This window comes from Panthera tigris, chromosome A3 (genome assembly GCF_018350195.1).
Source record: "Panthera tigris isolate Pti1 chromosome A3, P.tigris_Pti1_mat1.1, whole genome shotgun sequence".
Lineage (NCBI taxonomy): Eukaryota > Metazoa > Chordata > Mammalia > Carnivora > Felidae > Panthera > Panthera tigris.
Window position 1 is genome coordinate 17671592 of NC_056662.1, and position 22322 is coordinate 17693913.

At 46.7% G+C, this 22322-nt stretch overlaps 1 protein-coding gene across 3 annotated transcripts in view; it reads left to right on the forward strand.

Annotated features, from left to right (window-relative positions):
• The window catches only part of PTPRT (protein tyrosine phosphatase receptor type T), a 796626-nt gene that overhangs the window by 364276 nt on the left and 410028 nt on the right, over window positions 1–22322 (forward strand). For all 3 annotated transcript variants that reach the window (XM_042980385.1, XM_042980383.1, XM_042980384.1), the window contains exon 7: window positions 16054–16350. In XM_042980385.1, the coding sequence (XP_042836319.1) occupies window positions 16054–16350 (297 nt within the window). The remainder of the gene's footprint in view (window positions 1–16053; window positions 16351–22322) is intronic.

Here is a 22322-nt window from a genome sequence, read left to right on the forward strand (position 1 = left end):
GTGTCTCCCTCTCTCTCTGCCCCTCCCCATTCATGCTCTGTCTCAAAAATAAATAAACGTTAAAAAAAATTTAAAAAAAGGATACCCTGAAAGTGACATTTTCTTCTCACGTATCCCTGGGCAAAGTAAGTCCTGTGGACACACCTAACTTGAAAGAAACTGAAAAGTGTAACCTGACTGTATGCCTGGGATGTGGGGGATATGGTAGATGCTGTGTCCTTCATTTGGGAGAAAATTTTTAAATAAAATTATTTAAAATTTTTGTTGATTTCAGTGCATCAAAAATAACGAGTTTTTATTTATCACAGATCACCATGAACAGAATTAACAGGGGAAAAAACCCAAAATATAAAAAGTCCTCCAAATGAGTATATAATTGAGCAAAGGATATGAAAGGGAGTTTACAAAGGTGAAAACTAAGGCTAATGGCTATTTGAAGAAATGACCAAGCCCATTAGTATTAGAGAAATGTAAATTAAAATAGTAATGGAAAAAATACTTGGTACCCCTCATATTGGCAAACTTTTTTTTTTTTTTTTTAACGGGGTAAGGCTAAATGTTGCCATGGATGTGAGTCCACAGGAACCTTTCCACACAGCTAAATTTGGAGTAGCTATTCTGGAAGCAATGGGAGGGCTTTGTTGAATTAAGTTTACATATACCCTAGAAGTCAGTGTTCCTGTTCCTAAGAATGTATTCCCTGAAGAAATGTAAACAGATCTGGAAGGGGATATGTCTGAGGAGGTCTGCTGTAGCACAGTCTCTGATCAGGATGAACTAGAAACCAACCGTGTGTCCGTCAGTGAGGAGTAAATGGATAGACTGTGAAGCATGGGCGCAGTGTATGGTTGAGACTAACAGACACAGCCACGTGAACGGGTCTGAAGCAGTGTACTGAGTGATGCAAAGGTAGAGATAGAACATGTTCCAGCATACATAACTGTTGTGCACGCATATACAGCATCACATGCATTTTGTAAGAGTTCATTCAAGCAAAGGAACATGTGAAACCTGCAGTGTGTGCTTATGGAGAAAGGCACGGAGAGTGAGGAGTGTGGAGAACAAAATATAAAAATGAGCAGAACAGTAGTTGAGGGTTGTATTTCTTATTGCTGCTTTAACAAATCAACACAGAGTCAATTGCTTAAACCAACATGTATTTATTATCCCAGAGGTCAGAAGTCTGAACTAGGTCTAGAGGCACCTGGGTGGCTCAGTCACTTAGGCAGCTGACGCTTGGTTGGGCTCAGGTCATGATCTCAGGGTTCATGAGTTCGAGCTCTGCATCGGGCTCTGCACGGAGCCTGCCTGGGATTCTCTCTGTCTCTGTCTCTGTCTCTCTCTGTCTCTGTCTCTCTCTCTCTCTCTCTCTGTCTCTCTCTCTCTTCCTGTCTCCCTCTGCCCCTCCCTGGCTCACTCTCTCTCTCTCTCTCAAAATAAATGAAAAAAATATTTAAAGTAGCTCTGTAGGTCTGTGTTCCTTCTGTAGTTTTTGGAGGAGAAGCTGCTCCCTTCCCTTTTCTGATTTCTAGAGGCTTTCTGCATTCCTTGCCTTGTGAACCCTTCCTCTGTTTTCAAAGGCAGCAAGATAGCATTACCCGTCCTCCTCTCTGACCTGCTTCTCTCTTATATGTACTCTCGTGAGTTCATGGAGGCCACTCAGAAAATCCATGATAACCTTCCTTAATTTCAAAATCCTTAATTTAATTGCATCCACAACTGTTTCCTTTGCCATGAAAAATAATATATTCCCAGGTTCCAGGTATTAGGACATGGACATCTTTGGGGAGAAGGGAATTATCTTGCCTGTCACAGCAGTTTGGGCTCGGTGCATAGGAGAGCAGGGTGTGTGGAGGGCTGTGCTCTGAACCAACACTGGGGAGGTGAGGGCAGGAGTGACTCATCTGGCCAGAGTAGTTGTTAGATCAGAAAGTTCATATTGAGATTGAGAAGAACTTCAGATGAAGTCCCTGTGAGACTTCTGCCCCTCTTTCCCAGGGACACAGCATATAATAGCCCAAAACCAGGTAGAGCAGGCAAGTACCCACCCCTTGTGGTCTCAGCAGAATCGTCTGGCTGCCCTGAGACCTGACTCAAAATTAGACTGTCCTCCCATCAGGGGACCAGGCCTGTGTGATGTGAACAAGTGCTGACTGGTCCTCATGTGAATGGGAAAATAAAGTGATACTGATCTGTGATACTGGGTTATCATTTCCCCCCACCCCCACTTTCCTACTGTAGGAGGACTGGCACACTGATCTTGGGCTTGCCCACATGACTTGCTTTGGCCAATATAGAATTAGTGGATGTGAGATGAGGGAGGCCTTACCAGCTCTTGCATGGCTTGTCTTGGCTCTGATGCATCCATCAGGGAAACAACATACCCTGAGCAGCTGCTGTCGCTTCATCTTGGGCCCTAGAATAAACACACAGGAGGCAAATCTGAGCACAAGGCACAGCCTGGAGCCAAGCCGCCTGGCTGAGCCCAGCCTGGATCAAACAGGCAGATGCATGAGGTCATGGATAAATGCTTGTTGTCAGCCAGTGACTCTGGGGGCCATTTGTTACACAGCAATACCCTATTAACATATGAGCACTGTAATTTTTTTTCAACCGCAGATGACTCCTAGGAGGTAGGTGTCCTGAGCTCCACTTTACATATTATAAAACCAGGTTCAGAAAGGGTTCAAATTATTTGTTTGAAGTCACACAGTTTGTAAACAAATTGTGGTGGTCAGGAGAGAGAAAGTGTGAAACATCAGGCACGTGAGCAAAGCTCTTTGCAGTTGGAGGAGAGATGTGAAGTGGAGAGGGGCTGGTGACTGGTGACCCTGCCCATCACATTTTGCAGAGGGCAGCCTTGAAGGGTAAGTCAAAGTTGAAAGTCAAGGGGAGGGATAGTGACCTCCTCACAGTTCTGATGGGAAGGATAATCCTTTGCTGGCTGTGTGAGAGCCTGTGCTTGGAGTGTGGCTTACAGTGTCATGGCCATGGGCCACCGCTGTTACAGTGGTCAGCCAGGAAATATGGACTGTGCCCGGTAGGCCAGCATCTTTGCCGAGAGGTGCTCTCAGTGAGTGGGGGTGCTCCACCAGTGAGGGAGGCAGGCAGCCAGCCAGGTAAATGGGTCTTCCAGCTACTGCCCCGTCGTGCTCCCTCTTCTACTAGCGTTTTCTTGGTGGTGCTTTGCTCCAACATGATTGGAATAGACAGCTTTTGCTTTGTCGTATGCCCTTTCTCAATGCCTACGTAAGTCCCAAATGAGACCCAACAGAGAATGAACCTCCTTCAACTGACAGTGGTTTTTGTTTGAAATTTTTCCTTCAATTTAATTCTCCTCTTGTACATTTCAAAGAATAAAGCCTTGGACATCATAAAAAAAGCTTGGTAGGCATTTCTGGGCCTGCTGACACAGCAGGCCTCTTCAAGGCCCAGCAGCCCTGAGTAGTGTCTATAGATTAATGCTATTCCGTAGGAGATCAAGAATGTCCTGGGGTGGGGGTTTCTCAGCTGGGAGCGGCCTTGGCTTTTTGAAAAGTCCCAAATCTGAATAGAAAAAGTCAACCTGTCCAACTGCAAAGGAAGGTGGTAGTTCTGGGAGAGAGGGACTAACAGTGCATTCAGGAGATACTGCTTTTGTTGATTTGTTTTACCTATCCTAGAAACAATTTGATTTACATGTATCAGCATCACGCGATGGCATATTAGCTGCAGGGAAGACTGTTTCCTAATTCCAGTGCCCATTTCATTCATAGCCGCGCTGCTTGCCAAGGAGAAAAGGAGACGTGCAGTGTTCAGAATGTTGAATGCCTCACCTGGACCCATCACTCAGTGGCTTTTGACCCTCAGAGATGCTTCAGATTTCCATCTTTCTCCAGCTTTTCCTATTATTTCCTCCCTTATTTTTTTTTAATTTTATTTATTTATTTTTGTAAATAGACCAGGTAGACTTGCCATGAATTCAGTGTGAACTGAAGTGAAGCCCAGAAGACATTATAGGCTCACTGTCTCCTCCCTCCCACCCTGAAAATCTTTTCCTCTCTGGAAACCAAAACCATGTAATTTAGAAATTGCTTCTCTCTTTCCAACCCGATTTCCTCTGCCACAAAAATAATTTTTAAACATTCTGAAGCTTTTATTTTCAGGCTGCAATCATGTGCCTGTGTCCATTTAATTCTTCCTGGTGCCTGAGCACCTGAGCGGTCACGGTGCAGCACCCTGCCCCCAGGTTTAGCCAGCAGTCCGGGTGGCTGCATCTGGATGGGGCCCCAAGGGACGGCCGGGCTCTGGGCCACTGCTGGGAAGTACAGTGCCACCAGCTAGGACATCAGGTTGTGGTCAGGCAGTACCCAGGCAGAATGGAGCACTGGGGCAGATGGGATGAGGACATGGAATGTTCATGAAGTGTAGGCAGTAGGGCCCTGCATCTGTCAAGGCCTAGTTAGCACATAAATCACACCGCTGATTTTAACAGAGAGGACTGGTTGTAAGGAATTGTTCTCTGTCATGGTTCTCAAACTGCACTGAGGGCAGCCTGGGACACCACAGTGAACTCAGAAAGGTATCACATGAGGACATTTAGATTTTAATCTTTTTTTTTTTATGGGGGGGGGTTAAAATATATCGAATTTATTTACACCCACAAGTGCATAATGATGCTTTAAAATTTTAAACTAATTGGTCACTATTGGAAGATGTTAGAGAACTCAATTTACTCTTTCTATTTTTAAAATGTATTTTTAAATTTTTTTCATTTTTATTTTATTTCTTTGAATTTGAGTTAATTAACATATAGTATAGAATTGGTTTCAGGAGTAGAGTTTAGTGAGTCATCACTTACATCTAACACCCAGTGCTCATCCCAACAAGTGCCCTCCTTAATGCCCATCACCCATCTAGCCCATGCACCCACCCATTACCCCTCCAGCAACCCTCAGTTTCTTCATGGTATTTAAGAGTCTCTTATGGTTTGCCTCCCTCTCTGTTTTTATCTTACTTTTCTTTCCATTCCCCTGTGTTCACCTGTTTTGTTTCTTAACTTCCACATATGAGTGAAATCATGATATTTATCTTTCTCTGACTGACTTACTTCACATGAAACACAGCATCGTTTGTCTGACACTGTACAAACTACTAAGCAGAGATGGTCCAAAGTTTCAGCATTAGGCTGAGCTACAATCCTTTTGATGCTGTTGTATCTTTGCAAAGCTCGGCTTCCAGTAGCTGGTATGATGAGAAGCAAGTATTGCACAAAAGTCACCCTGGAGCAGGAAACAAGAGTGGCTTGTTCAGTGTTCAACAGATGCATGCATCCCATTAGTAAGTAATTGTGGTTATTTAAGAGTGACATTACAATATTTTGTCTTTTGATTTGTGTGTACTGTTTTCTCAAACCGCTATTAAGTTAGGATATAAATACTTATGAAGTTGCACGGACGAATAAATAAAACTGTGAGGTGTTTCTTTGGTGAGGAGCTCTTTGAAAAATTGTCAAAACCACAAGAGCACTGTGAACCGAGCAAGTTTAGAAACCTCTGGTTAGCTGTATATGAAGAAGTGGCCAGAACACTGAAAAGGTACAAAGGGAACATGAAGGTATTATACCAGTGTAGGAGCAAAGGTGGGAAGTAGGCACTGCTAGGCTGGACAGAACCAAGAGAATGGGCTGGAATCATAACCATCTAAAAGACGGGAAGACAGAGCATTTTTTGGCACGTGCTGGCATCTCTGAGGTATTGCAGTGAGGCTTGCTCTTTAATTGCTGGAGAAGCTGTAAACCACACCTAACCCTTGCAGCACACTTCACTCCCAGGAGGGTGGGGGTGGGGTGGGTGGGGTGAAGGAGCCAGCCTGCTCTCTCTTCCCCAGCCTCACCGTCTCCCTCTGTCGCCCCCTATGGGCTGGGACTAGCATGGAGCCAAATGGGGGACCAGAGATCCTATCCCCAGCAGCACCAAACAGTATAGGAGTGTTGGGAGCAAGGGACACTCGCTCAGGACACAGCCCAGTGTTCTGGGGTTGCAGCTGCCATGCTCACTCTGGGCCTGAGGTCCTCCTGGAAGCTCCGGTTCCCCATCCATGCCCCAAGCTGCTTAGCTGTAGGACTGACAGCATAGGGCCTTTGGAGGAGCCCTCGTCTCACCCTGTTTTCCATCCTGGTCTCGTTCACTGGGTCTTTCCGTGGGAGGACATGAAGCAGCACCCCTCATCCACCTGGGGGTGAGATAAGCGTTTGAGAGCAAGTCTTCCCAGAACAGTGAGGCCTGGACAATCTGTGGAAGCTGGGAGAACAGTATGAGTAGAGAGAGGAGGGAGGAGTGACAACCTTCAGTCACCCGTCAGCTCTTTAGAACCCTGCTTCCCTAACTGCCATTTTCACCAGGCTGCCCCTCCTCCGTTCCCTTTAAAACACTTAACTACGGTGTGCACTTTTGTCAGCCCACACGCTGACTGCCCGTGTGGTCGTATCTGTCTGTCTCTCCTAGTGATCTTAAGCTCAGGAGAGGCAGGGACTGTGTCTATTTTTGTCACGGCTGTGTCCCAGCACCTAGCTGCCACCCCATAGGTGCTCCATAAGTATTGTAAGCTAAATTGCGTCTACAAAGACTTTAGTGTAAATGGAGAGATCAAGGAGCGGCTAGCGGGACCCGAAATCAAAGTCACGTGTTAGGCACAAGTCTTCCTGCACCCCCCAGTCTCCCTTCCCCACTTGCTTTTCCTCTAGAGCGCTTACTGCTAGCTGACATTCTGTATAATTTTATGATGATCTCACATGTTATATAACCCCCCCCCCCCACTCCGCCGCACTAGAACATAATCCCCTTAAGGGCAGAGAGGATTTTTGTCTGTTTAGCTCACTCTTACATCATGTACAATGCCTTGTACATGGTAGGAGCTCAGAAATGTTTATTGAAAGAATGAGTCTGCCCATTGCTTTACTTTTGGCAAAGAATACTCCTATCACGCTGTTACAGCTGCCTCAGTTGTTACTCTCACTTCTTAGGAATGGTATGAGGGACTGTTACAATGCTTAACATCTAGACTGGCCTAACTCGTCACTGTGTAGGGGTGTGCATGTGTGCGGGATGGCGGGGGGATCACTGTTCTCATCCTCATGACCGTTTTCTCCTTTGTTCTTGTCTCCTGAACTTTAAATGTGCTGCCTCCTTTGCCTGGGGTTTAATCTTCTCTCTCTGTACCCCCCCTTCCCCATCCCCCCATACCTTGAACTTTTACCTGGTTAAATTGTCTTCCTCATTTGCCCAAGGCTCCCTCTTTCAAGACAACCTTTTTGGCTTCTAGACTGTACGTTACGTTGTTGGTGATTTAGTCTCAAATATCTAACAGTGGAATGTTGTGGGTGAGTTCTGCATTGAGCTATAGTTACAAGTCAAACCCGGGGCTTTCAGCCTTCCAGTCAGCGGGCCATGGAAGGTCTGCTGGTTTCCCTGTCAAGAAGCTGCTACTTCAGAGACCATGCTACATTGCCCAGGTGTTTCTGATACCATAGCTTGATCATCAACCCTGATTTTGTTAATGAGCCTATGAAATGTCAGAAATTGCTCGTTGTGGTTAAAATCAGAGACCTGTTGCCTAGCTTAATAATATCATGAGTGGACTCTAATTGCTGAAATTGAAGGTATTCAAAATATGTGAGTTGGCCAAAATATTTTTAAAGCTCTTTCCAGACATACATAATGAAGGAGCACCCAGTAAGACTTCTAGCCTTTAACCTTAGGGATGATTGATTCCTAACCAGTCCTGGTTACCCATTGGATAAGGAGGATTCCGGGTTTCCTAATGTGACTGTAATAGTAATTGATTTTGCCCCTGGAACAGAAGCAGGCATACTAGAGCTCTGGTGTTGGCTGTTTTTGCAAATAAACTTTTATTGAAACAGCCATGCCCATCTGTATGCCTATGGTCTATCTGCCTGAAAAATGTGTGCCAACTTCTGCAAGGACAGATTTCTGAGACTTCGTTGCACTTTACAGAATAGATGGTTTGACCTGTTCTGTGTCTGCTTGCTAATAAACATTTGTGTAATAAGTGGTCATTGACATAGTAGAATTTGGCCTGAGGCTTGCTTTTATTATAACCTAATAATGCAGTTGCAGGGGGAATTGTTAACCTTCACTCACCTCACATTTCTTTGGTGGCTTCTGGTGTCTATGAGAAAGGATGTAAGGGTTGTGCACGAATCATGATTAAATAGGCTCAGATGAGTTTCTAGTATGAGGCTGTGTCTTTCTGCCTTGTGCTACCTGGAAAGCAGCACTTCCCCTGCAAGAAGGTGATCCAAGAGGTGCCTGGGTGGCTCAGTCGCTCAAGTGTCCACCTCTTGGTTTTGTCTCAGGTCATGATCTCAAGGTCAGGAGATTGAACCTCGCGTTGGGGTCTGTGCTGGGCATGGAAACTGCTTAAAGTCCCCACCCCCGCCCTTTCTCTCTCTCAAAAAAAGGGTGCTTCAGTCTTCGTCATTCCATTCCTCACACTTGGGTCTGCATCTCCTTTTAGAGCATGAGTCTCATGGGATAGTACCTGTCTTACTCTCATGCATCCCTCACACCTGTCCCATCGCAAAGGTTCCATATGTGTTGCAGAAATAAGGAATAGATACAGCAGCATCTGCACATGCATTAATGGGAGCTTGGCAGCTCCAAACCACAGTTGGTTAAAAGCATGAAGCCAATTACCAACTATGTTGGGAACTAGGCCAGTAACCTACAGAACTCCTATCTCCATGCCTCCTCTACCTGCCTCCCTTCTGGCGGTGGGAGCTGCCTTTGAGGGAATACAGCCGTGTCAGGTACCATCCAAGAGCTTGGTGGAGGCTGTCTCCTTAGTTCCCCTTCTCTGAAAGGCAGAGTATCACCCATGTTTTACGCATGAAAAACTGCAGCATGGATGCAGATGAGACAGTGATTTGCTTTAGGTCCAGGTGTTAGCAGAGCCAGTGTTGTTTTCATTATGCCGTAGAGTCTCCAGTGCTTGAGTAGTTTTTCATTAATTAATGAGCCAGTGAACACATAAATGAATTATCTTATTTCATCGCTACAAGAGGATAGCAACTGAACCACCTTCTCACTGGTAACCTCTTCCAGTGGTGCAGGATTCTATTTATCAGGATAGGTAGGACCCAGTGACCCTCGATTGTGAGGGCACCAGCGTTCTCCAGTGAAGCCTCTGGCTTCCTGTCCTTGCCTCCTTTTGCAAGATGTCTGTGGTAATAAGTCAACAAATTCTTGTCCACCAAACATCAGCAATAAATTAAAGGAAGTGATGGAAAGTGAGCAAGAGAGTGGGTTTGGATAATGCCGGAAGGAAGATGGATTTTAATTTTGTTCCTTTTACCTTTTTCTCCCTCTGTGTATCATTTCCATGCAGAAATTGCAAATTAATGGTCACATCGAAATATCTGTCAACGTATTACTGCTCTTCCAGCATCAAATTATGCCAGCAATAATGTTTCCAGCTGCCTAGGACTTCGTTGCAATTTAATTTGAAAGGAACTCGAATTGCATCTCCAAATGGATAAAAAATTAATTTTACATACAAGCTATCCACCTCCACATTTTCAGCCCCATGCCCCAAATTATCTCAATGTAGGTTCAACTTTGAACGGTACATATGTTACAGCCAACTCCACAGGCTAAGATGAATACATAGAAAATTCATGATTTGGAAATCTGCTTTGCTGCTCTTTTTTTAATAAGATGTTCTGCCTTGATTAAGGTCATTAGGAGAGTCTACAGCTATTGCCTTTGACAGCAGGAGTGGAAGCCAGGCCCGCCTAGAACAAAAAAAGCCTGAAATTCTGACTTACCCGCATGACTACCCTTCGCAAGTAGAGTGTAAAGAGAGCCCTGATTCACCCCTTCACCTCTTCCCCGCTCCCCCCCCCACCCCGCAGTGTGGAGGTCTTCAGTCATCACTTCCTCTGTGTATTTACTCATTCCTTAATTTATTTATTAAGCAGCCGTGTGTCCCAGTTATGAAAATGAAGAGATCTCGGGGCTCACAAGGTAGCAGATGAGGTGAACATGAACCAAAGCTATAAACGACTCACCTGCTGTTTGATAAGGGTTATGGAGGACATGTGCTAATATGCTAAAGGAAACATGATGGGGGTATTCGTTGTGCCTGGGCCAGGAGGGCTTTTGGAGGAAGTTACAAGGAAAGGCTGGTACTGGAGCTGGGCCTTGAGTGTATTGGCTAGGGATTTGCCAGTGGCCCCCCACGCAGAGGGAAGAGCATGGGCAAGAGCAGGGAGGGATGAGAGGATTCAGGATGTGGTACTCGCCTTTCCCAGTACAACGTAGGGAGTGAGCAGTGGGAAGTGAGGAGAGGAATTTGGAGGTGGGAGGGTACAGGTTGCAGCTCAGGCTCAGGTATTAGGGAGAAAATGATACTTGAGGAAGAAATAGTACTTGAGTAAGATCTAGCGTGCAAACGGGGAGAAGTGATCAGAGGTCAGGAGGACCAGCGTGCCTTCCAGAGGCAGCTGCAGGAGTGAGAAAGCTTCTGTAGGCATGAGTCAGTCAGTCACACACAGACGCACGCACACACATACACCCCCGGCCCTAACCTATGCAAGAACACAAATGAGTCTGGAGCAAGAACAAATAGAACCTTGTGGTCCTCTTCCTCCCCTTTCCTCTTACTCTGTCCCTCCCCCAAAGAGCCTCATGCACCATGGATGGAGACTTTATTCCTCATGTCCAAGTTCTGTCCACTACCCTCCCCCAAACAGCCATTCTTTGGTTACCCGTTGGGCCTAGGGATGCACACACACGAGATATGGTCTGATTCTGAACCACCGGGAGGTTCCCGCAGGCCCTGGAAGTGAGTTTGGGGCAGGGAATTCTGGGTTCCTGGAGCCTGGTCCAAAATAGGAAGCACAGGCACCAGGTGGATGCTTTGACCCCCCTGACTCCTGCGCCGGGGGAGGGCACACGCCAAAGACGGCCAGCGTGGCCTCCTTAATGCGCAGGGTTCAGGACAGGACTCCTGTTGCCAGGTCTAAAAGCAGAGAGACAGTGTACCCAGAGGCCAAGCCACTTTGATTTTTCATCAGAGGAAGATGTCTCAGCTTCCCAGACAAACCACATTCTCTCCCCACTATTTGTCTTCCCATAGGCCTGGAAGCTGTTACTTAAGAAGGTCATATGGGTGTGGTTTTTGGTGGCAGAAACCCTAGGCCTCTACGCTTGGACATATTTACACGGGGAATGTAAATTCAACAAAGCAATCTCCACTGCACACACAAGGCTTTCTCAGCAATTTCCAACTTGTTTGCACCGAATTGAGTGTAAACCCAAGACTCTCCCTGCTACAGGCAATTATCAGAGCAGAAGCTGGGTTTGGAGGCTGAGGTTTGGCAGGGGAGGGGTCAGATTGAAGGCATGAATGCTTCTATCATACATTTTGAAAACTAGTTTTCCTTGTGTCGGATTTCAGGACATTCTTTTGCTTGAATGCAAAAATAAACATGTCCACCTTAAAGACTCAGGGACGTCGCAGAGGGGACGAAACTTGGACCGTGGAGTCAGTTCCCAAGAACTGGGTCCGAGTTCAGTTCCCAAGAACAGGTCACCATCTGTTCATCTCAGTTTAATAAACATGAACTGGCCCCTCGACAGCCCCTCTACCATGTGTTGGGGTTACTGGACAAACAGAATGTGGTCCCTGGCAGCCTGGGAGGAGTGACAGATAAATGAACAAGCAATTCCTAGAAAACATGGCAAATGCTGAATGGGCTGGACACCTGTGCGAAGTGCTGTACGAGCCCAGAGCTGGGGACTTGGCTGTGTGGCCCTGGGTAAGGCACATCCCTTCGTTGACCTGGATTTTCTATGCCAGAGAGTTGCAGGTACCTAGCCCAGAGTTACTATATGATCAGGAGCCACTGTCTTTCCCTTTCTAGAATGGTAGTTCTTACACTTACAAAACTCTTTCACCCACACGTCTGCCAGAGGTCTTCTTGCCTTGTGCACAGGAGCTGAGCTTTCCTTGAGATTTGTTATTTCCGTGCTCTGGGGACCTCAGGGTACCAGTAACACATGTGGCCATATTTCCCAAGTCCCTTCTGTCTCTGCTCCCTGTGTTTGTTCCCAAGTGGTGTTTCATTGGACCAAGGGAGGCATGGAGATCTCAGCCCTTTCTTTGGATTTTGAGGACCTTGTTGAGCTAGGAGTCACACGGGGAACTGTCACACTGGGCTCCAGGTGTCATTCTGCCGTCTTGTTCGCCCACATCCTTTCTTGTTCAATGCCAGCAACAAGTGGAGTCATTTTTCTCTTCCTCTGAAGGCTGAGCCCAGCTGATCCCACAGCCCTGGGAATCCAGCTTCTGTTTCAAATACACTTCTTAAGGCATTTCTCCAAGAAAGGCCATTTTCTCTAAGAGGAATGCCCACTGTTAGACAGAGGCAATTTTCGCTTTCCCTTTACAGCTCATTTTATACTCATTAACGGCCCTCTGAGATTCGCGCAATAATTTCCACTTTATAGAAGAGGAAACGGAGGCTCAGAGATGAAGTGCCCTTGCCCAAGGTCACACAGCTAGTGAGCACCAGAGTCTGGCTTCACGCCGTGCTCTGCCCGCTCCACTGTTCCCCGCGGCCTGTCTGGTGACAGTGGCATGTGCTTCAGAGGAGGCAAGTGACTTTCCCAGTGCCCTGACCTTCCCGCTCTGGAGGGAGTCTCTGCTGTGTGGCAGGCTTGCACCATCCCTTGCCCTCTTTGAAAAGGCGCCTCTGCCAGCTCCTTCCTTTAAGAGGAGCAGAAAGGTGCTTTGAGCGCCTACCTGCACAGGTGAGCTGTGGGGAGGATTCTGGAGAAGCTGGAGAGCAGAGGTGCAAAGACAGGCCAGTGGGCAACTCAGCTCTGAGTGTGATGGAGTCCCGCCCCACCCTCTCCAGCGGGTCCCCGGCTCCTGAGGGCCCAGCATTTCTGCCTTACAGTTCTTGGCCTCCTCCCAGCATCCTCCCCGGGTCCCTGCTGACTGCGGGGTGCCCACGTTGATGCCTTTCCCTGGTCTCAGTGCCCCGTGGGATCCCGGTGCAGCACACGTGGAGGCACTGGACCCTCAGGGGCTTCAAACCTCAGCTGTGCACTCGCTATGCGGCTTTTCAGTCATTTCCACTCACGGAGCTTGTTTTCCTCGCAGACGAGACTAGAGATGCTTTCCTCACTGATGGCCATGGGGTCTACAGAATGCAGCGTCCATTGGCCTGAGACTCCCTGGGGCCCTCCCGAGTGCGTCTCTGGGCGGGGCTTGGGCTGCAGGGGTCAGCAGACCGCGCTGCTCTCACGGCGCTTACCTTCTAGTGGGCAGGGCCAACTTTTAAAAAGCTGCCACAGTGGAAAATGATGAGTATGGAAGGGAACAGTTAATAGGAGGAGAAAGACGCAGGCACTGTACTCTGCCCAGGGACTCAGCAAGGACGTCTTCACAGAGGAGGCAAAGTGAACAGGGAGCGAAAGCAGGAGAGACTGTTGCCCAACTCCAGCAGGGAGGGGAAGACAACCCTCAGAGCCAGAGAGGTGGGAGAGGCAGGGTCCATTTCCCTCGGGGGCACACAAAGCACCTGCGCTCTCTTTCCAGAGCCCCCCTGGTCGTGCACGTCTTCTGACTTTGCACACTAGGCATGTGGTCAGATAGACACAAGTTCACAACCCCACGTTGCCACTTGCTGGTCTTGTTGCTGCTCTGCACACATTCCTAGACCTCTCTGGCCTCAGTTTATTCCACTGTAAAGTGGGGCCAGCAGTCAACCCCTCCCTTCCAGAGTCACAAGATGATGCAGGTGATAGAACCCAGCACCATGGCTGCTGGCCATCAACTAGGTGTTTTGTTTTTATTGTCTCATTTGTGCTGCAGGGGCACATTGGAGATTCCAAAAAATATTTAACGTGGGCTGTGGTACATTTAAAGTTGTTTAACAAAATGGACGAGTCTTGGATTTAAAAGGGTCTTAATCCTGTACTCATTCTAAGATGAGGTGAGAGAGCTGTGAGAGCGATTACCTGACTGGGGTGTGGCATCCGTTTTGAAGGCACACCCAGAGGAGGAGTGTCTTGGGGTCCTAAGCAGGGTTGGGGGGCCTCCCTGCCAGGAGAGTTCCAGGATCTGGACTTGCAGAAAGGCTCCGGCTGGGCCAGGCTGGTGGGAATGCACAGACCTCCCCGGCAAGTAGCTTTTTGCTCACCCTGTGCCTGTACATTTGTTCTCATGCCATCAGGACTTGTTAAACCAGGCGACCACACCAGATCATAACTGCCCCCCCGCACTATGGGGACCACACTTTCACCTTCTATTCTGTGTGGGCTCAGCACAATGGACCCTCAGCAACAGCTTGTTCAATGTCACATTTTCAAAGTCACCCGTTTGCTTTTGGAACGCTGGCTCTCTTTTACACAAAGGACCTGTGAACATGAATAATTGGGCTGCATGAGTGACCGTGAACTCCTCAGTCTTTCCAGAGCCAGGCTGCTCACTGTCCCCAGCAGTGCGTGAGCAGGTCCGGACCGGTTTTCCCGGCTCCCTGACATTTCTGGGCATCCTTTTTAAAAGAAGACTGCTTTGAAGTATGTTCCTTGGCAAGGCTCTGATACAAGTCACAGGACATTTTCCCCACAGGGACAGATCCAGGAAATCAGCTTTCATTGAGTCCTGCCTTCTTTCTTACTGCTACATTGGCACAGGGGCAACCTTACCCCTAAATGCTCTGAGAAGACTGGACGGATGATAGAATCCATCATTTTTGGAGAAGGATGCTGCCCAGCACTACCACTTAGAAGACTTTTAGAGTAGAGACAGAATACGCATCCTTATTATTTTTTCTTTTCCCACTGTTCCTATTGCTGCAAAAGAAAAACCACCATATTTTGAGTGGTTATTAAGTTCCAGGTACAATTCTAACTGCTCTGCAAGCAACATTTCATTTAGCCCCCCGCTAGCCACCAGCAAGGGTGGCTACTTGTTACTATCACCATTTTATAAATGAAATAAAAAATGGGCCCAAAGAAGTTACAGAATTTGGTCAAGTCCTAAAGTAGTGTGGAGGGAAGATACTGAATAAATCTCTAGTCTGTGCTTAACTACTTCCAGCTAAGATATTCAACACAAGAACTTATGGGGATGCTCATCACAAAAGAAGCTATGTTTCTGTTGTAAGAAATGCCTAAGCTTTATAGAATGAAATGAGCTGCACATGTGGGGATTTTTTTAAGTGTTTCATTTGTTATAAACCATTTTTTACAAAAATGCCTGCATGAAGTATAAACAGAATATTTGTAATAAAATATGACAACGAATGTTATATATGGGGGTCTGGGACCATATGGGGAAGCATGGGGTGGGACACAGCATTAGGGTGTGAAGTCATGACCATATTTGCTTGCAGAATGATGTCTCTGGAGGGGCCTGTTTGGAAAGAAGTAGAGAGGAGAGAAAGGAGGTCGAGGGCTGTCATAGGAGCCTAGGAAATAATGAGTTGTGTTGTCAGTGGAAAGAGGGGAAATGGCAAGAAGTCAGCGGTACCTGTGACCATGTGGACAGATTGAGTGCTGCGTGCCGAGCATGTGGCTGGATCTCCAGCCTGTACATCTCAGTGCAGTTAACCGGAGAGAGGGGACTGATTTCCCAAGGGAAGAGGATGTGGCTGGATTAAATATAAGGCAGATCAGAACTCCAGCAACCGTCTAAATTAGTATATCCCTGGAGCGTTGTGTGTGCCGTTGATGGTACCCAGGGTGGTTTTCGGGAGTACCCTGATGAACCTTCAAGGATGTAACAATTTTGTGGTGTTTTTTTTTTTGACAGTTAACGATTCTGTATGGTAAGTGTTATCTTTTAGATGCATGCATTTAAGTAAGAAAAAAAGAATTTGACAGAAAAATGTTAATTAAACTGCACGCTCTGTGGCAAAAATCATGCAGGCAGTGGCTGAGATAAGTTTAGAGGGCTATTCCCCCGTTTTAGCACGACACCCACTGCCCGCTTCCTGACACTCTCAAAGCCCTTGTGTCTTGCACGCGTGTCTTGCAGACCCTGTGCACGGCCCGCAGAACGTGGAGATTGTGGACATCCGCGCCCGGCAGCTGACCCTGCAGTGGGAACCCTTTGGCTACGCGGTGACCCGCTGTCACAGCTACAACCTCACGGTGCAGTACCAGTACGTGTTCAACCAGCAGCAGTACGAGGCCGAAGAGGTCATCCAGACCTCGTCCCACTATACCCTGCGAGGCCTGCGCCCCTTCATGACCATCCGGCTGCGGCTCCTGCTGTCCAACCCCGAGGGCCGGGTGGAGAGTGAGGAGCTGGTGGTGCAAACAGAGGAGGACGGTGAGTGAGGGCGGCTGCCTCCTTGGGAGTGGGGTGTGCAGAACCTGTCACGGGGCCACGCCGATCAGTGATGAGGTGCTTGTTTTCCTGTTTGTTTTTCCTTTCATTTCCTCCTCTATGTCTGCCTCTTCTCCAAGGTCTTCCATGAAGACCCACATAATGTGCATGGCACAACTCCAGGGGGTGCTGTTTCCATAGACACAGCTGTGCACTCAGCTTTGACCCTTCAGCACCTCCATCCCTCTTCTCACTTTATGGCACCTTCTAGGTCCAGTGTTTAACCACACTGGTGCCTCCAGAGAGGAATTATTGAGTTGTATTAAGTGCGTTGAATCTGGGAGTCAGACAACTCTAGAATCTCCAAGAGTTACAAAAAATAATAATAATAATGCATATAAGTTACTTCGCACACACATTGGATGCACCCAGACCCAAGTACTCACCCGGATGTCCTACAGGCATCACAAATTCAAAGTATCCAAAAATGAACCAATCTCCCCTTCTGTATTGATTTCTCACTCTGTGTTCCTCATCTCAGTGAACTACATCCAGCAAGTCAAGATAAAGACCCGAAGTCAGCCTGGGAGCCTCCATTTCACCCCCCATCACCCCCACCCCCCCCGCCGCCGCACACACACACAAGGTTCTAATGACTCTGTGTGATTTCTCTCCCCACATGCCTCTTACCTCAAGACTCCAGGAACACAGAGCCACATGTAACTCCTAGAACACAGCACTTTTCCCACCCTCTGTCGTTCCGTCCTGTCCTGTCCCATCCCTCCATGTCTGTGGGACAGGCTCTGTTCATCTTCAACATTCTCCTTCCTCCAGGAAGCTTTCCCTGACTGCCCCAAGTTGACTTGGGTGTTCCTTCCCTGACCCCCCCCCCCCCTGCATTTTGCATGTAACTCCACTGCAACAGTTACCTTACTTAGGGGAGTACAGAACTTGCTGCTTCTAGGACTTCTCTAGAAAGCACTTTTCAACAGCTGTGTTTCAGTTTTCCTTCCAGCCAAGCTGTCTCTGGCCTTGTGGGGCATCTTTAGTTAGTTCCTTGGAATCACACTTGGTAGAGCTTTAAGCCACATCCAACAAAGGGGACTGTGACCTCGTCTGCAGGGCAGGTCATGCATCACTCTTGCCCCTGATCAGGGAAGGGAGCAGCCAGCATGGTTGGGGCTGGGATGCAGAGGGACGACTGGGAAGGAAATCTCGGGAAGTGTTGGCAGTCTTCACATGCAGACAGAAGGCCATGGGCACAAAGATGGTACAAAGGGGTCAGAAGGAGTGGGATCAGAGAGCCCTGTCATTGTCAGCCACATGAGGCAGCTACCTCCACTTGACCCAGGTGGGCCTCAGGACCTCTAGGCAGAGCCTCTTGCATGCAGTCCCACTTGGCACTCTTGTTTCACATAAGCAAGGCCAAGGACCCAGAGTGGTGGCCCCTGCTGGGGTCCAGACTCACATCCTCAGCTGCAGTGTCCCCTAAAGACACAGAGGAAACTGCCAGCCTCTGCACATCTTGTTCCCCAATTCTCCTTTCCCCAAGTCCCATCTTACAACTGGACATTTTACACAGTCCACCCACTTGCAAACCCTTTGTGACCCCCCTTTTAAACTCATCATCGCAACGACTCTTTGCAACCCCAGCAGACTGCTTTTCTGGGTAGTAGCTGCAGCGGAGACCCAGCCTCTGTCGCCTTGCCCCCACCTTCCTGCCTTGCATTGAACCTCAGTCCACTGTGGACACAGTCTCCCCTGGACCAACCTTGTCCGGTGACCTGAGTGTATGCTTCCTGTGAACCCGTTCTCATGCAACCCCCAGTGGAGGGGTGGCGTCTCCTCTGGGCTTCTGTCTGCAGCTCAGGATCTGTGGCCCTGGGTTGGGCTCCAGGTGAAGCTGCCGGCCCTTTCCTGGATGGCTCTGTTGTTTCAGAAACGCACAGCCCCCCCTCCAGCAGGTACAAGGATGAGCTGCAACAGAAGGTGAGCTCTGGAGGACCACCTCTGGGATGAGCTGCTTACCCTCTCAGTGCCTTGGTTTCCTCACCTGTCAGATGGAGATAGAAGTAGTGGCCACCTGATGGCTTTTTATGCTCATTGAAAGGAATGGTACATAAAGAAACTGGAATAATGTCCAGCAGATTGTAGGTTTCCAGTGAATGTGGCTGCCACATTTGGATTAAGTCACAGAAAAAAAAAAAAATATGTCTGACAAAAGATCCCAAAGCACAAGCAACCGAGAGACCATTAATCTGCCCTAGGAATCCTCTCTAGAACTCTCGACACGCACTCCCAGTCGGTTGGTGAAAATATGACCTAGACTCTCAAGGAGTGGTGATCTGGTCAGTGCCTGATCTGAAAAGCAGAACCAGGGCAGGAAGAGAGGTTCAGGAGCAAGTTGTTGTTAAGGAGGAGCCACCACCATTGAAACTCAGCTTGAAAATTCAAGACTCAACCTGGATGAGAGGGTTTGGCCCAGGAGCAGCTCAGGGTATGTTTTCCAGGATGCTCTTCATGCCTCAGGCTGCTTTCGGAGGATTACCTACATCTACAACAGGAAATCCCAAGTCCCATCTTTAAGCCATGCCTCAACCTCTCCCTTTCTCCTTCCTGTCACCAGGGGTGGGGGAAAATATCACAAAGCCTTTATCAAAATAACTCGAGAGCAGCAATGCTTTGAAATTAAACTTTAATTAAGCACCATTAATAAAACATCAATTCCTGTTCTACAGAGACGTGTGGACATTATCATATTAAAAACACCAACACCCAAGACTCGGTCCTCAGTCTTGGAGCCATCCTGAGGCCCCACCTCAGGAACCACTGTGCTGAAGGAAGACCTCAGAAGATCATAGGCCCCTCTATGTGCCAGAATCAGGTTCCCTTCCTCCTCGGGAGGAAAGAGGCACTCTTTCCGTTGCTGGGAGCTCATTCACCTCAAGGACAAACCGGATAAATCATGGCTCTGGCTGATTAAGTGAAACCCCTCTCACAGAAGCAAAGAGCAGCGTCTCGGATTGAGCTGACTGGATTCGTGCTGCTTTTGTCTGTGCTTCAAAATTGTCTTCCGGGGAACTTGCAAAATTTGTAATTTCAGCCCCCCAGTGCCTTTGAGGGCCTATGAAGTAATCTGTGGCTGTGAAAGAAGCCATGGCTGCCGAGCCCTGTTGCATCAGTTAGGAAGTAGGTAGGAGACCAAATGGGTTCTTTACTTTCCCTGTTTCCACAGATGACTCAGATAAAACCGTGGCTCGCTTGTTTAATGCTTGCTTCTCTGCCTTCCCCCAGACAGTAGTTGCAATTATGAAATGGAATATATGAGGCCTTTAAAGATAAAATCAGTTTGATGATGGCCTCAATTTGGTTACCATTTATTGAGTACCTACCCTGTGCTAGGCACTAATAGGTATATTGTACGTGGTGACTTATACCTGAGATTTTATTTTGCAGTGTTTCAAGGCTATGGAAAAATTAAGAGTAGGACAAAGAAGACCTGTGAACCCTTTGCCTAGATCTAGTATTTGTTAACACTGTGCTACATTTTCTTATTCATATGTATGTATGGTATGTTTGACATGGAGATATCACACATAAAAATACATAATATTTTTAAGTATTTAAAAGTAAATTGCAGGGGTGTCTGGGTGGCTCAGCTGGTTGAGCATCCGACTTCAGCTTAGGTCATGATCTCATGTTTCATGGGTTCAAACCCCTCATTGGGCTCACTGCCGTCAGTACAAAGCCCACTTTGGATCCTCTGTCCTCTCTCTCTCTCTCTCTCTCTCTCTGTCTCTGTCTCTGTCTCTGTCTCTGTCTCTCTGTACCTCCCCTGCTCATGAACTCTCAAAAATAAGTACATTTAAGTAATAATAAAAATAAAAAAATAAAAGTAAATTGCAGAAGTCCCAACATCTGATCTCTCAAGTCTTTGAGAGTATATATTACCTAAGGGTAAGGACATTCTCCTACATAGCCACAACACTATAGGACATCTTAGAAATTTAGCACTAATTTAAAAATAATCAAGTAAACAAATAATCCATATTCACATTTCCAATAATGCTAAGCATGACTTTATGTAACAAAGTCAGAAAATGAGACATTTTTGGCAAAAATGCCCCATGAGTTGGTGATGCATACTTTTCACTGTATCATATCAAGACTTACATAATGTCAGAAAGCCCCTGACATGCTGCATTTGCTCACATACATAGGTCCCTCTACTGTAAGTGTGGTCCTTGTCCCTTTGTAAATCAGCCAATCTGTGTAGTGGTCCTGTGAGGTCTGTTGACTACCCAGTTCCCCACACACTTTTCACCCAGCGGTCTTAGCCTCCCTGACAATCCTCGCCTGAATCAGTTACTACATTAGTATTTCCAAAAGAGTGAATTTTAAATCTGTCCTTCCCTCTACATGTATTAATTAGCATTCTTTGTTATAGAAGGGTTTTCTCTCCCCATCTCCTTCCCCATTTTTAGTATCCCTACTGACTCAGAAATCCCCTCCCCCCCCATTTTTTTTTGACTCTGTATTAAAGTCCAGCACTACTTATAATTCTCTTTGGTGCTCACGTTGTCTCATCTGTGGCTAGTGGGAGTCCCTTCAGATTGGCTCCTAGGTTCTTTTGACATGTTCTCATTAGTCTTCCTTGCTTCTGGCATAACAAAATATTCTAGACCACCCTTGTAATATCTCTGCCCCAGACCTGAAGTCAACCACTTATCTAAGGATTTCTGGCTGCTTTCAGTGGGGAGTGGTATTTTGGCACTAAGATATACATCTTAGCTGTGATCGATGGGGTGTTACCGCCTCTAGACTTTTCAAGTAGGTAGAACTGAGGAATATAATTTATCTGTTTTAAATCACAAAGTCATACTGATTCATATCACCTCAGGATTCATTCCTCTGTGTTCACCCTCATTCTATACAGATCTCTCCTTCCTCCCACTGTGAGAACTCTGGTTCCCAACATCCACACATTTCTTCATTTGCTTCTTCATACAATACATATAAAACAGTTTCAGAAGTACAGTCCCAATCCCCCTAAAAACAAGAAAGCAACTTTATTAGGTTAAAGATTTTCTTTTCAGCTTTTCTCTCCTTCAGCAGCCAAAATGCAGTGTTCAAAGGCTTCGTCTTTTCTCTTTGTGGTTATATTATCAATTTGAGGCCCATTTAGGCTCATTTGTTTCCATTTTAAGGCTCGCTTCCCCCCATCCTTCTTATTTAATTTTATTTTTTAAAGTCAAAATAGTCACGTGGTTCAAAAGTCAAAACTGCAGAAGTGTATGCTCAGAGGTAGTGCCACCATCTCTCTTTCACACTGTTCATGTCCACACCCCCAAGGCCACCATTTTTATTCATTTCAGATATAGTTTTCTTATAGTTCATTTTGCACAAAAGGTAAAAATTATTCCTCTCTTATGTAAAAGATAGCAAAACAGATGCGCTCCACATCATGTGGCTTTGTTCACTTAGTATACTCTGGAAATCACTCCATATTTGTTTGTACAGATTTTTGTTATTCTTTTTGATGGCTGTAGGAGACTCTTTTATGTGCATATGACATGGTTTGTTCAAGCAGCATCCTATGGACACTTAGGTTATTCCCATTACTTGCTATGAAAAGTAATACTACAGCAAATAGCCTTGCACTTACTTTGGTATTTGTGGAGTTGTATTTTCATGGTAAATTCCTGCAAGTGGGTTTGCTGGAGTCAAAGGGTAAAAAAACATGCAGTTTTGTTAGATGTTGACGGATACTCCTCCTCAGAAGTTGTGTTATTTTACATTTTCACTAGCAATGTAGATGCATTTCTCTTAACACCAAATGTGAGAAAGCAAGCAAACAGTATTATTTCTCCTACTTTGCAGTAAGGAATTGTAGGGTCCCATATAATTTATAATAAGTGTATAAAATATAGTTGATTATAATTAATACGTACATACTATATTAATATAATCTATAT